Here is a 16,189-nt window from a genome sequence, read left to right on the forward strand (position 1 = left end):
CCGCCATGTTGCTCCGCCCCCCCCCCCTCCATAGCAATTTGAATATAAGCGACATTCTGAAATGCTTGTTGACTTTGAAGGGAATAATTCTTTCATCATGACTTTGTTGGTATCTTCCTTCAAACCAGCTTTGTCTGTAAAGTTTCTCTGCTATCATCAACTTTAGATTACTGACACCATGGTTTTTAGGAGGAAAATAAACTTTATTATTTCTCTAGAGATGGAATGATGCTGGTATCACACAGATGTTTGATAGATCTGGGTCTTTCTAAGGAATAAAAGGAAATGACTAATAATGTGATTACGCAGCCCTAAATAAGTTTAGAGCTCTATATAAATGTTTAATAATATTTCCCCCTGATATCAGAAGGTGCAGTAATTTTACTGACATCTTGAAAATCATACACAAAGCTTATTTGTGCATGAGATTTACATCTGGTTTACCAAAATTTATATTTAGAAAGAGGAGATCTTTACCAATTTAATTGCTAGTTTGCCACTCAGATTTGGACTTTTGCAGAGATTTTCTCTTTTAAATAAAAATTTCTAAGAAATTTAAAAGATACAGATCATGATGTAACCAACACCTACATGTTTACCATTCAAATTTTGCCGCATTAGAGATCTCAATTTTTTAGAAATAAACCATTTCAAGATATAATTGGGGTATAATCTTTACCCACTCACCAGTTCCATTAAATTATGTATTAGTCAGGGTTGTTTTTTTTTTTTTGTACCATAATAAGTGACAAAAATCTGGATCTAATTTCCTTAAATGTTTTGAGAATGTTATCTTTCCCTGAAGGAGGCTCAGTGATAAGACCCAAGGTTGTTGGAGGGTAACTCATAGTATAAATAGTATTCCCAGGACTGCTGTCTCTTGTCCTCAGTGTGCTGGGCTTGCCCTCCTCTGGAATTGTCCCATGATTCAACCTCCAGAGGCAGAAAGGCTCTGTCTCATCTTGGTCTTCCTATGATTGAGCAAGTCTCTTCAGCATCTTCCAAGGAGAAGCCCCTTACATATCATCAGCCAAAAATGGAGTCACATACCTTCACCTAAATCTACTCATGTGGTAGGACCACCCAGGCTAGCTCAGACAAGCAGGATGTACCTTTGGTTCTGCATATAAGTGTAAACTTCCATCATCTTGAATCCTGGGCTGGGCACCTGTTTACACTAAGGTAACACCATCATAGAAGAGGCAGGGCAAAGCTGTCAGGAAGACAGAGAAACTGTTTGTTATCTACCTCTACTTCCCAACCAGTTACTCTCTTGAAGTCAGTGTGTGTGTCCTTCACATCTAAGTTTTTATTACATATATTTCTATTGCAAATGTACCTTATTGGATACATCATTCTGTAACATGTTCTTCCTTTTCTTTCTTTTTTGTTTTCCTTAAGTCTTCTATCTACATATATATAGGTAATAATGTGATACTGTAAGTCATTTTTGTAGCTGTATAGTAGTTCATCATATGAATTCCATTGCTTCTGAGACGTCACTTGTTGATGATGTTGTTATTACATTGGAGACCGGAATGAAAATAAGGAAGAGGCTACTGAGTCTGACAGATACTGAAAACCTATCTGCAATTTGTCCTGCCGACAGTGTCATCATCACTTTTATTCTTCTCATACTTATCAACAAGGAGCACTTCAAGACCATATCAATTGTTCATCACCTTTGTTGGGTCAAGGACTTCTTTGAAAATCTGATACAGCCCATGGACTTTCCCCTCAGGAAAATGCACACCTCCTTATTTAAATGACCATTTTTGAATTGGGGAACACCCCCTGCCCCACCAGTACCCCTGAAGCCAGCCAGAGACCTTGGCTGAAAACACGTATTGCCCCCGAATTGAGGCAATCAGATTTCATTCTGCTCCTTACTGTGCTCTATAAGTGCATGATTTTTCTTTCAATCAGTAAATTAAGTATGTGCCCTCTGGGTAGATGTGAAGATTAGCTTTTCTTCTTTAGAATTCCCCTAGCTTTTCTTTAGTCTTAAGTTTTTGTAAGTTCAATAGAGATTTGTAGAGGTTTCCTAGTAATTCATTTGACTTAAAATGAAGATTTTCTAAGCTTCATCATTCCCTATACAAAGTTAGAAACAATGAGTATTTTTATTATTCAGTGCATGAAGCAAGGCTTACATTTTATTGTTTTCATAGAAATCAACCATTAAGTATGCTACAAGACACAAAAGAACCTTTATTTCTTGATGATTGGCAAGAAGGATGTGAGGTTAACTGTGAACTCCATCTCTGTTGTCTTCTCTGCTTGTTTTAGTTGTTGCTGTATTTTTGTTATCAAATATTTCTTCCTTTGACAAAGGAGCTAGGTCTAGCAGTATTTTGCCATCACTATTCCAATCCCATCAATCAACATGTGCTCCATATTCTACGTGTTAACTATCTCTAAACATCATTCATTTGCACCTACCACTGTCCAATTCATTGTCATCTCTTACAAAGGTAATGTGGTAATGTCTTGAATCAGCAGTACTTATGATAGAGGACTTATGGGCAGAACCTAGTAGACTGCGGTAGGAAAAGTTACAGGGTAGGTCGGGGGAAGTATTTCTGGAGCAACAGACAAAACATTGTAGAATTCACAGAACATTTACCTTCTTATACCAACAACAGTGAGGTAGTTCAAGAACACATTTGGGGAATGACCCAATGGAACAGGTTGAACATGCTTCCCTTAGGTCCCTCAGAAATAATCCTCTTTTTAATAGTAATGACAGTGGACTTTGGAAAAAATTAGATGAAGCAAATATAAATTGTAGTATAAACACTGAATTTTAGTCAGTCACACAGCCAAGACATCTGAGGAGATTGTGTGATAAGTGTATATCCCAGAAAAATGGCAGGGTCATACCTTAAAGAACCCAAATTCTTTTTTTTTTTTTTTTTTTTTAAGCTTGCCTATTTTCACTTTATTTATTTATTTTTTTTAAATAATAAATTTTATTTTTATATTCCCCCATACAATTGCAAACGCCCCATTCTGACCCCAATCCTTCCCCTCCCGCCCCCCACCCCCCAAAAAGTGTCTCTGGTACATAGTTTTTTGTTGATTTTGATTTTTACTTTCTTATGTTCATTTTCCTGGTCCCTTATTTAAGTTTTCTAGATTCCTGCTATGAGTGAGACCATCCGGTATTTTTCTTTTTCTTTTTGGCTTATTTCGCTGAGCATGATCCCTTCCACCGCCATCCATGTTGCTGCAAATTGCATGTGTTTATCTTTTTTGAATGCTGAGTAATATTCCATGATATATATGTACCACATCTTCTTGATCCAGTCATCTATTTTTGGGCATTTGGGTTGTTTCCAAAGCTTAGCTATTGTAAACAGTGCTGCTATAAACATAGGGGTGCAGGTGCTCTTTGGAATTGATGTTTCTGTGTCCTTTGGGTAAATACCTAGGAGTGGAATTGCTGAATCATATGGAAGCTCTATGTTTAGTAGGTCCAGAAATCTCCACACAGCTCTCCATAGTGGTTGGACCAGTTTGCACTCCCACCAACAGTGCAGAAGAGTTCCTTTTTCTCCACACCCTCGCCAACATTTGTTGTTGCTAGTTTTTTTAATATGTGCCATTCTCACTGGTGTGAGATGGTATCTCATGGTAGTTTTGATTTGCATTTCCCTGATTACAAGTGATGTTGAACATTTTTTCATATGTCTGTTGGCCATTTGCATTTCCTCTTCAGAGAAGTTTCTTTTTAGCTCTTCTGCCCATTTTTTGACTGGATTATTTTCTTTGTTGTTGCTGAGTCTCATCAGCTCTTTGCAGATTTTTGTGATCAGTCCTTTATCATTAGTGTTGGGTGCCAAAATGTTCTCCCAGTTGGTGGGGTTTCTCTTTGTTTTTGTTATTGTCTCTTTTGCTGTGCAGAAGCTCTTTAATTTGATGTAGTCCCAGCTGTTTATCTTTGCCTTCACTATCACTGCTTTGGGTGATGTGTCTGTAAAGATGTCTTTGATGTGCAAATCCCGTAGTGTTTCGCCTATATTTCCTTCTATGTATTTTATGGTTTCAGGTCTTATGTCTAGTTCTTTAATCCATTTTGAGTTGATTTTGTGTATGGTGTGAGGTAGTGGTCAAGCTTCATTCTTTTGCATGTAGCGACCCAGTTTTCCCAGCACCATTTATTGAACAAACTTTCTTTGCTCCAATGCATAGTCTTTGCTCCTTTGTCAAAGATTAGTTGACCATAAATCTGTGGGTTTATTTCTGGATTTTCTATTCGATTCCTTTGGTCTGTATGTCTGTTCTTGTTCCAATGCCATGCAGTTTTGATGATTATGGCTTTGTAGTAGAGTTTGAAGTCTGGGAGTGTGATGCCTCCATTCCCTTCTTTTTTTTTTCAGTAGAGCTTTGGCTATTCGGGGTTTTTGGTGATTCCATATGAATTTCTTCAATAATTGTTCTATTTCTTTGAAGAATGCCATTGAGATTTTGATTGGAATAGCATTGAATCTGTATATTGCTTTTGGTAGGATGGCCATTTTAATAATGTTTATTCTTCCAATCCATGAGCAGGGGATGTCTTTCCATTTCTTTGTGTCTTCTTCTATTTCTTTTAACAGTGTTTTATAGTTTTCTTTGTATAGGTCCTTTACCTCTTTTGTTAGATTTATTCCCAAATATTTGATTTTTTTTTGTTTCGATAATAAAAGGGGTGGTTTTTTTGATTTCTTCTTCTTCAGATTTATTGTTTGTGTATAGGAAGGCTACTGACTTTTGCGTGTTGATTTTGTATCCTGCCACTTTACTGAACTGATTGATGAATTGAATTAGTTTTTCTGTGGACTTTTTGGGGTTCTCTATGTATATTATCATATCATCTGCAAATAGTGATAGTTTGACTTCTTCTTTTCCTATTTGGATTCCTTGGATGTCTTTCTCTTGTCTTATTGCCCTGGCTAGGACTTCCAGTATTATATTGAAAAGCAGTGGTGAGAGTGGACATCCTTGTCTTGTTCCAGATCTTAATGGAATTGCTTTCAGCTTTTCACCATTGAGAATGATACTGGCTGTTGGCTTGTCATAGATGGCCTTTATGATGTTGAGGTATGTTCCTTGTATCCCAAGAATTTCAAGGGCTTTTTTCATGAATGGGTGTTGCACTTTGTCGAAAGCTTTCTCAGCATCTATTGATATTATCATATGGTTTTTATATTTCTTTTTGTTGATGTGTTGGATAACGTTGATTGATTTTCGGATGTTAAACCATCCTTGTGCCCCTGGAATGAATCCAACTTGGTCGTGGTGAATTATCTTATGGATACATTGTTGGATTCTGATAGCTAAAATTTTATTGAGGATTTTTGCATCAGTGTTCATTAGGGAGATTGGCCTATAGTTTTCCTTTTTTGTGTTGTCCTTATTCGGTTTTGGTATTAGTGTAATATTGGCTTCATAGAACGTGTTTGGTATTGTCCCTTCCTTCTCAATTTTTTGGAAGAGTTTGTGAAGGATTGGCACTAATTCGTCTCTGAATGTTTGGTAGAATTCATTTGTAAATCCATCAGGTCCTGGGCTTTTGTTTTTGGGGAGGTTTTTGATTACCATTTCAATTTCGCTGCTTGTAATTGGTCTGTTTAGGTGTTCTATTTCTTCTTTATCTAGCTTTGGGTGATTGTAGAGTTGTAGGAATTTGTCCATCTCCTCTAGATTGTTAAACTTGTTTCCATATAACTCTTCATAGTAGTTACTGATTATTCTTTTGATTTCTGCTGTGTCCGTTGTGATTTCTCCTCTTTCATTTATGATCCTGTGTATTTGTGTTTTCTCCCTTTTTTCCTTTGTGAGCCTGGCTAGGGGTTTGTCTATTTTATTTATTTTTTTCAAAGAACCAGCTCTTGGTTTCATTGATCTTTTGGATTGTTTTTTTAGTTTCAATTTCATTTATTTCTGCTTTGGTTTTTATTATTTCTTTTCTTCTACTGGTTTTGGGGTTTTTTTGTTGTTCTTTTTCTAGATCTTTGAGCTTCGAGATTAGGTTGTTTCTTTGAGTTCTTTCTTGTTTTTTGATGTGAGCTTCTATTGCTATATATTTTCCTCTTATTACTGCTTTTGCTGCATCCCATACATTTAGGATATTGGTGTCCTCCTTGTCATTCAATTCAAAGAATTTTTTAATTTCTTCTTTGATCTCCTCGTTAGTCCAGTGGTCTTCCAGTAGTGTGGTTTTTAATCTCCATGAGGTAGGATAGTTCCTTGCCTTCTTTTTATGATTTATTTCTAGTTTGATGCCTTCGTGGTCAGAAAAGATGGTTGGTATGATTTCAATCTTGGTGTATCTGTTGATGTTTGTCTTGTGCCCCAGTATGTGATCGATCCTGGAGAATGATCCGTGTGTGCTTGAGAAAAATGTGTACTCCGTTTTTTTTGGGTTTAGTGAAGAACCCAAATTCTATATAAAGGAATTAGGTGCACGACTTTATAGAAAAATAATTTGCTTGAATGCCTCTCCCAAGGGAAAAGATTTAATAATGATAAGTATATTTTGAAAAATATTTTTTTTTCAATTTTTTTAAAGATTTATTTATTTATACAAGCACTGGGTATAGTCAGACATGTGGGAGAGTGAGAGAATTCACCAGAGCTGGAGCGGGGAACAGAACAGGCAGACTAATGAAATACACTGCTGAGGGGAGCAGCAGGTGAGACAGGAGAGGTCTTCGTGCCATGTGGGACCCTCGCCAGCGGCCGGGGTTGGAATTGGTGCTGCAGAGGCTGCGGGCAGCTTCGCAGCCCAGCGCTTAACCGTTGCGCCACTGGGGAGGCCCTTGAAAAATATTTTAAGATGTATCATCGACTTGTTGAGTGTAGAGGCCACATATAAAATTAAAATGGAAACTGAGAAATATGTGAGTTGCAAATTTAGTTTTTACCTTAAGCTAATTGGTCAAACTAGGGAGAACTTGAGCTTTGGTTCTTAAGGTAGAACATATGGTCCAGAGCCAATGACAGATTTCCAAATAAAGCTGAAAAGTTAGCACTTCAGTGTAGGACTAATGAGAGAAGAACCCACTCTCCAGAAGGAGATAGCAAGGAAAATTTTCTGTCTCCGCATTGGAGTGGAATAGAGGGGCAACATCTTGAGAAGTGACAACCCTTGTGCAGGTTTGTGATCCAAGTCACAGCACCTCTGATGCGTAACAGAACCCAGAGTAGAATTTAATATTAATTTCTGTAGTTATAGATTAGCAGTGCTTCTGGGTAGGTGGTAGAAGCAAGAATTGATATTCTCTGTGTAATGCAAATTCCAGTCAGACTTCAAAAAATAAAGAAGTTCTAAGGAAAATAAGGTTGTAAATAGAGAGAGAGAGAAGGAGAGAAAGAAGGGAAGGGAGGGCAGGGCGTGTAGAAGGGTGGAAGGAAGAAAGAAAAGAAGGAAAAAGAAAATGGGGAGAGCAAAAGAGGATAAGGAGAGAAAGAAGCAGCATGTTATCCTGAGTAAGAATGGAAAACAAGGACAGTTTAATCAAATCTGAAATCACTTTAGATATTAGGATGATCTGGCATACAATATTAAATAAATATTTTTAAATATGTCTCAAAAATAGAAAATGTTAGCAAGGAATAAAAGACATTTTAAAAAGAGGCAAAATTGAGAAAAATAAATAGAACTTCAGGAAATTAAAAACCAAATAATTGAAGTTAGCAAGAAACATCAAATTAATACATAAACAGAGAGAATTAGTGAGCTGGAAAATATGAAGAGATTTAGAATGTAGCCCAGAGAAATGAGAGATGAAAAATGTAGAAGATATAGGAAGATATAATGATAAGATCTAACACACTGTTGATTGGATCTCTAGAAGGAAATAGGAAATAATGGAAAAGAAGTAATGCTAAAAGATGTTATAGTTTAGAATTCTCTACAATTATTGAAAGAAACCAAATCCCATATCAGGGGCAGAATAAAATTAAAAAGCACACACACAGCTGGGCACATCATAGGGTGTTTGCAGACTGCAGAAACAATGGAAAATGTAAAGAACACCCAGAGAGAAAGCATAAATCATCTTGAAAGAAATGCCAATTAAACTAATCCCTCATGTCTGAGATTGTGGACTGAGAGATGGCCCCAAGAGAAATCCATGGCCTAATCCCTAGAAACTGAGTGTGTTACCTTATATGTGGTTGAAGAGATTTGTGGAAGTGATTAAATTAATGACCCAGAGATTGAGAAATTTTCTTGAATTATCTTAGTGGGCCCTAAATACAATCTCAAGTGCCCTCATAAAAGGGAGATTTAAATATAGAGAAGAAGGCAATTTAGCCATGGAGGAAGATCACAGTGATGTGAAAACAAGCCAGGAAATTCTGGCAGCCCTCAGAAGGTATAAGAGGCAAGAGGCAAGGAACAGAGTCTTCCCTAGCATTACTGGAGGGAGTGCATCCTTACCAGCATCTTGATTTCAGCTCAGTGAGATTGATTTTGGACTTCTGACCTCCAGGATTTTGAAAAGAGTCAAATTCTTCTGTTTTTTTTTTTTTTTTTTTTTTTTTTTCCTAAACCACTAAGTTGTTGACAATTTGTTATTGTAACAATAAGGAACTAACACACTGGGCAAAAGTGGAAGCCAGAAGATTATGTTATATATCTTAAATGTGCTAAGAGAAAGTAGTAGTCAACTTAGAACTTCATCTATCAAGAATGAGATCAAAAGCAAGACATTTTCCAGCAAATACAAATTAAGTTTATTTCAATCAAATCCCATTAAAGGAAATTGTAAATAATATACTTCCAGAGAAAAAAATTATTCCAGATTTAAGGTTTGAGATCAAGGAGAGAATATCTCATGAATAGATTGATAGATATTGACTAGGTAGACAAATATTAACTGTATAAAGAAAAGGTAATTATGTGTAATAGTAAGGCTGAATGAAAGACAGAACTGAAATGTTGAACATTGTCACATTAGTTGGGATGATGGTGATTTTATAAGCAGCATTGTGGGATAATGGTAAAATTAGTGATTAACTTCATACATTAATCATGCATACTGAAATACCTAAGATGACCAATGGAAAAATAATATAGAGAATATAACTTTTGAAAGAGGGTAAAATAAGAAAAAAATTTCAAGGGGAATCAAAAAAGAAAACAAACACAATAATATAAATCAGGATAGAAATCACTCCAAATATATAAGGAATCATAGTCCGATGTAAATGGGATGAGATTTCTACTAAAAAAGTCAAAGAAAAATATTAAAAACTACCACATTTGCATCTATGTGTCCCAGTTAAAATGTGAGACAGAGAAAGATTGACCACAAAGAAATGGAAGATATTAGCGCAGGCAGATAGTAACCAAAATATTAGAAATAAAGAGGATATCTAAAGAGATAAAAGGTTCAATTCAATAAGGAGTTATAATTCTAAATTTGTGTGTACCTAGTAAGAATCTGAAAATATGTTTTTCGAGTTTTTGAAAATATAAACTGCATATAAAAAGGAATAGACAGTTCCTTGATCTAATGGGCCTAAAAATATTACCACCACTGAAAACAGCTAGACAGGAAATATTCATGCCAACTGACTACATGCTGGGAACACAAAACAGGTTCATTAAATTTTAAAAGATTAGCCTTGTTCAATTTACATTTCCAAGTGAACTTTACTACAAATGTTTGGAATTTTTGGAAAACATCCCTAGCACATTATGCATGTAATTTGTTAGGAAACAGAATCTTACAAATGATGGTCAAATTAATATATGACAACTTAAGGGACACAGCTAAAACAGTGTTTAGGTATAGACTTACACTCTTAACTAGTTCCTGAGAAAAGACAAAAGGTGTAATTTTCAAAAGCTAAGCTTCATAATAAAAAAGTTAGCAGAATAACCACAAAATAAGCCCAAAAATAACAGAAAAATAAAAACCATACAGAAAAATGAAATAGAAATGAATGAAATAGAAAACCAACACAGAAAAGAATATCAATTAAATCAAAACTTACTTTTTAAAAACAGGATTTATAAGCGAGACAAACTTCTGGTATCAACCTAAGAGAGAGCACACAAAGATTATTAGAAATGAGTGGAGGCACGTGACTCTAGATGCTTTAGGGAGAAGAAAGAGTAGAGAGACATTGTGACCAGCTTAAGCCAATCACCTGAAAGGTTAGCTGCAATGGCTGAATTATTAGGGAAAGAAGACTTAGGGCAAAGAAGAAAAACCAAGTAAAATCACTATAAAAATTTTAATTAAAAAATAAAGCCTTCTAGATATTAGGGAAGGTATTTGTAGCATGTGTAGTATCCAAAATTTTTAAATAAAGTCCCACAAAATCAGTATGTTAGAGACCCAACTGATGGAAATTGGGCCAATGTGCAAGCACAAAAAAGGAAAGACAAATGATTCATAAATGTCTGAAAGATATTTAACTCGATTAAGAATGAAGGATGTAGAAATTAAAGTCCAATGACATACCATTTAAACACAACAGATTGGCAAATATTAGGAAGTCACACAATATTAGGTATGGGAAGATGCAGAACAACAGAACTGTATCATAATTTATGACTGGACGTGGGTATGGTCACTTTGATATAACCTCTTAAATCATATAACCTCTTAAATCTGAATGTTTATATAGGCCTTATCAAGGAATTCTTTTTCTACGTATAAACTAGAAAAATTCTGATACGAGTGCATCAGGACACAACCACAAGGACAATGTCCATAGAAATTTGGTTTGTAAAGGCAAGCAAGCACATGCAAATGATAATTGACAATAGGGTGAATAAATTTTGGCAGAGTCATACAATGCAATAGTGTACAAGTGTGAAAATGAAGTCTAGAAAAGCTTCACCCACCTCCATAAATAGATCACAAAAACATCATGCGGACCAGTGGGTTTTAGACCTTGGTGAGCATTAGAATTATCTGGAGAGCTAATGGAGAATGGAGAGGTATTGTTTGTTGAAGTGGGGCAGGGCTGAGCCCCTGTGACTTTATTGGATTCCCCAGGAGATGCTAATATACGACAGCCTTTGAGAACAATTGTGTTAAAACACAATTCCAGGAGGCATGCCGACTGACTTACACAAAGCTAAGCAAAATGCATGAAGACTAAGTTGTACATTATTTGGGTTACTTACATAAGTCAGAGCATATCCAAAGCAGTTCTTGATGAGAAGGAAAGAGTAAGCATTTGGGGAGGAGGCATCCAACTAAGCTACAGGGTACATTTTATTTCATAGCTTGACGGAAGGCACACTGAAATCATTTTATTATTCTCACTTAATGTTTATAATGTTCATATGCTCAGATATATTTCACAATATAAGCTTAAAAAGTAATATAATAAGCAAGATTAATTTTGAGGCTGCACACTTCAGTGGGCATCTGGGTGTGATGTGTTACTGTTTCTGCTGTGCCTTCCTGACTTCAGGGAGGTTGGCGGAGGCCACACAGTATATGCGCATTGTCTTGCTGCTTCTGCTCATCTGTCTGCAAGGAATGTTCAGCTGGGACGAGCAAAAGATGCAGAGCAAGTGAAAGAGAGCTGGGCCATGGGAGGCAGAAAGGTCTGTAGAGATCTGTGGGGAAGGCATATGGCAGCTGATGGCTTTAGGATATGGTGCCAAACCCTCAAGGAGTCTTGAGAGAGCAATATGAGAAAGGAACAGTTTGAAGACCCAGGCTGCTGGGGCAGGGACTGAGCCCCTTGGTTGTGTTGAGTTTGCCCTGGCTCATTTAGTCGCTTACTCCAGGTGCTGTCGCAGACTGCCAGAGAAGGTGCTGGTGACATCAGAAAGCTGCTGTGTGCCTTGGAGTCATACAATGGCAGAGTCATACAATGACTCTAGAGATTTCAGGGATCCTGCTTGGGGTGCAGTGGGGAGTGCTCACTGACTGTCTCCGGGAAGTTGAGGACATAGGAGAAATTTAATAAAAGCATTTCTACAGTGAGTCTGGTGTCAAGACTTAAGTGAGAAAAATGTTATTTGACACATCTGTTTGCTCCTCAAGGCATGTTGACTCTGATGAACTGCCCCCATATATAATTTCAAAGATGTTCTTTATGACCTCTTGTTTTTTTCTAGATAAAAATCCCTTTCCCAAATCCTCTATTCCTTCTCCAAGTAAAGCTAACTACACAACTCATTGCTCTTCCTTGTATTTCTGCTTTCTGTTAGATAAGAATGTCATGTCATTTCTCTCATCCTACAATCATGTGCAGGGCAGGGCCTCCTTTAGGAGGACAGCTAAGAGCAGAGCACAAACACCCAAACTCAACTACAGTCTCTGCTCCATTTCCTGAAGTCCATTTCCTGTGTTCTGGGCTGTCTCTCCCAGTCATCCTGAGAGATGTAACCCCCACAATTTCCCCACATTTGGTCCCTGTCCAACAAGATCATCTTCCCTTCAAAGAACTTTTGTCTAAAATACAAAGTTCAGGGACTCTCTGGTGGCGCAAGGGGTTGAGATGCAACCTGTGAAGCTGTCTGTAGCCACTGCAGTACGAGTTTGATCCCCGGTCAGGGAACTACCCACATGGTGCAGAAGACCTCTCCTGACTCGCCCGCTGCTCGCCTCAGCAGTGTACTTTGGTCAATCTGCCTGTTCTGCTCCCCACTCTGTCTCTGGTGAATCCTCTTACCACCCACACCTCTGGCCTGTACCCCAGTTCCTGTATGCATAAATAAATAAATCTTTAAAAAAAATACAAAGTTCAACATAGATTCAATATGTTTTTCTTTTCTTTTGAGATTACTGCAGTTTGACATGCGTGGGCACTATGAACACTTAGCAAGTTTACCTTTCTAGATTTCCTACTTTCTGCCAGTTCCAGCATGTGGTTGCCTGAGACCTATATTTCAGCCTCTCAGTAACTGAAATACATTAGTTACCATTTCCCTCAAACATGTTACACTCCTGCTTAAGTGATTCTGAAACCCTTATCACTCATTTCTAACTCCATCACCTCATTCACTCCATTTATACCATCTTATTATCTCAAAGCTGGATTGTGTCACTGGAGGAGGAAGACTGAAGACTTATTTTAAAAAAGTTATTCACAGTTAAAATTTTGACTTGCAACCAACCACCGATTTAGTCACTTTTTCAGTGAGCCAGAGATTTTCTTAACTGATTCTCTCCTACCACAGAAACCCTTGGTGCATGTGAGTTTTCACTTTGTGTGGTTGCTCCTAGCCATGGAAATTTTGTTCCTCTATAATTCTCTCTTCAGCTGCCAGAGTTTTTTAAAAATATAAACCTGACTATGGCTTGCTTGTGTCAAATAAATTTCTCTTTGTGACCCTTCGTGTGGGTGTTCTAGTGGCTTTTGTAGATTCCTACCAGCTTCTGGCCTGAACACAACTCCAAGTCTGCCTTTCACCATGCCTCCTTTCTGCCCCCACTCACCCCCAAACAAACACGAGGGCCAGTAGCCCTGCCCTTCAGGTCTGGGAAGGCTGTGGCTTTCCATAAGACCTGCTGCTTCTACCAGGAACGGGTGCCACAGCGGGCAGGTGCTACACCATCTTAAGCTTAGACTCAGCTTAAGTGCCACTTTCTCATAAAAGACACGTTCTGGGAAGAGTTCCCTGTGGCCTGCTCCCTTTGCTATTTCTGTGCTTGAGAGTGCTCCTTTTAAATGGGATAATAATAGGCTCTACCTTATAAAATTCCTAGCATTTTTGTAAGTACCAAATATAATAATATATATGGAAAAGAGCCTAATGAGCTATCTACCATGAAAATCACAATGGAATGGGTTTCCTTCCTCCTATATTTCCTTATTACATCACTCAGAATACTTTACCCTATGATTATGATCCTGAGCCTCATTGGATGGGATGAGACCTGACTCCTTCATGGCTGTAACCCCAGTGCTCAGTACAGTACAAACCACAGAGGAATGCTTGGTAGATTTTGTGCAGTGAATGAATAAATGAATATTTTCAAATTTTGTATACAGATCTTTTTTAAACACTGAATCAAATTATTAAATAATTAGAGGATGTGCATTGCATTTTTGTCATCTAAGTTAGAGAACTCCAGATTTATTTGTGTAGACTAGGTAGATAACTCCCAACTGGAAATTTAGCCTTTACATCCAATTGTTACAGGGAAACCTCAATATAAAATGGGTTTTCTGACTGTGGGTCCTCACCCGTGCACTTAAAAAGGATTTAGTAATACTCAACTGTAGGCCCACACAAAAGGTTAATAAAAGGTTTATTTACAAGGGAAGGGGAAATGAGGAAATGTACAACTCAGGGAGAAAAGAGGGAGATAAAGTCTTAAATGTGTCTTATCCATTCCACTGACCTGGAATCCCAATGGCAAGCTGAGAGCTGGTGGAGAGCCAAGAGCCGTGAAGCCAAGAGTGAGTGAGCTGCAAGGCCCACATGTCAGATTTTATACCAAACCTGGCAGCTTAACTCTGCCCTCAGGTCCCAGCAACCCTCCCTTTGGTGATGATGGGATCTGTCATTTCCAGTGTCTTGATGGCTTTGGTCTGGAGTGAGGGTGGAGTCCACAAAGTCTGTATGGATTTAGCTCAAGACATCCTTTCCTCCTAACACAATGAATGTCTATCACGACATTAGACAGAACTGATTCTTAAGAACTTGACTTCATTGAAATCAATGGATTCATGGTTTGCTATAAACATGTTTTTCCAGCCTTCAGGGAAGATGTTTACATATTAGAGTTAACAAATATTTGTAAATAATGAGCTATGTGACCTGGGCCCAATTATTAACCCTTTTGACATTAACAATTCAGCCTTTCATCTTAAGTAAAGATTTCCTGAAAGGCCTTCAGCAGACACAGTTCTTGAGTTGATGGTAAGCACTGTGCTGGTTATCTTCTCAGGAAATCAGCGACCCAGAGATCCTGGATCTGGTCCACAGTGCCCTTGGCAGGATGACCGTGGTCAGGCAAATCTTCCCGTCTGCAAAGGACAACCAGAAGTGCATGAGGAATAATCACCGCATCTCATCCCTGCTCTGTGACCCCCAGGAAGGCTACCTCCAGATGCTGCAGGTCAGTGCTTGCCTCCTGAGCTCCCTCCAGGAGGGAGTCTTACTCATACCCTCAGCCTCCCACAGCCAATGATATGCTTCAGCTCTAGCTAAACCCCACTGCCCACTGACTTTAATTACTAGAACTCTGTCATTGCTGAAATTAAAACCGGTCGACTAGGCAGTGCCTATGGGCAGCATTATTAGGCAATTATGCCTATTGTCAGCAGACAGGGCATTTTAGCTCATAAGGGTGCCTCTTGTATTTAAAAGTTAGATGTTTAAGGAGTAAGGAGATTCCTGTCTCATGTGCTTTTCTGATGGCTGCCTGGTGTGGGATGAGTTCATTTGGGGAGGCTGGGGATGGAGCCTTCCCATGGGGAGTCATTGCTTTGAACCTAGTTTAGACTCTTCCTTGTAGGAAGTCAATAATATGATCAATATTATGGCTTAAGGGAAACAACTAGATCTGTCTCAGCTCATCTTCTGGTATTATGGCTTAGGTCAATCAGGACACTGAGTCCCAGCTAAGCAGAGACCTGTTCTGTTCCTTCCAAGGTGAGAGACACAAAGGGGTTATGGTCTGTCCTTGCGTCACTCCCTTGCCATAGAAGCAGTCTGTGTTAACCTGTCTTGGGGCCTGGGAGTAGGATGTGGGATCATCTTATGTTGGTAGAGGGCGGGGGGCGGGGGCAGAAACATGCACCAACTGATGGTGAATACTGGAATCTTGGTTGATGATGAAACACAGCAGACACTGATTTTAGCTGGAGTAACTCCCATGCCTCCTACCCCATCTCTCCAGGGAGCCCTCAGATTGTCTGGGGTCTTTCTAAAGTGGTGACAAGTTGAATTGGACAGGAGAGTGGACAATGTCCTTTCCAGGAACCTTCTACTCTGTAGTTAGGAAGAATAGCTGAGGACAAAATAAGTCCCCCTCACTGAGCTTCAGTTTTTGTTCCTCTCACCTTCCATGTGGATGGAAGCAGAGTGATGATGTGACTTCCAGCAGTGCGGCCCATCTCCACACCCCCACTTGTGAGGAAGGAAAAGGAAATCCCCTCATATCCTTATTCTTGTGGGACAGACCATGGGAGGTTTTTACCCCCTGGAAGGTCTCCCCAGTTTCTCTTCCTTGAAGAGCTTCATCAGTCTCTGAACCATGCCAGCCTT

At 38.5% G+C, this 16,189-nt stretch overlaps 1 protein-coding gene across 1 annotated transcript in view; it reads left to right on the plus strand.

Annotated features, from left to right (window-relative positions):
- The window catches only part of GRID1 (glutamate ionotropic receptor delta type subunit 1), a 598,797-nt gene that overhangs the window by 372,230 nt on the left and 210,378 nt on the right, over positions 1–16,189 (plus strand). Inside the window, exon 6 of the mRNA XM_054690113.1 lies at positions 14,868–15,038. Coding sequence (XP_054546088.1) covers positions 14,868–15,038 — 171 coding nt within the window. The remainder of the gene's footprint in view (positions 1–14,867; positions 15,039–16,189) is intronic.

This window comes from Talpa occidentalis, unplaced genomic scaffold (genome assembly GCF_014898055.3).
Source record: "Talpa occidentalis isolate TD23 unplaced genomic scaffold, MPIMG_talOcc4v2.1 talOcc4.8, whole genome shotgun sequence".
NCBI lineage: Eukaryota > Metazoa > Chordata > Mammalia > Eulipotyphla > Talpidae > Talpa > Talpa occidentalis.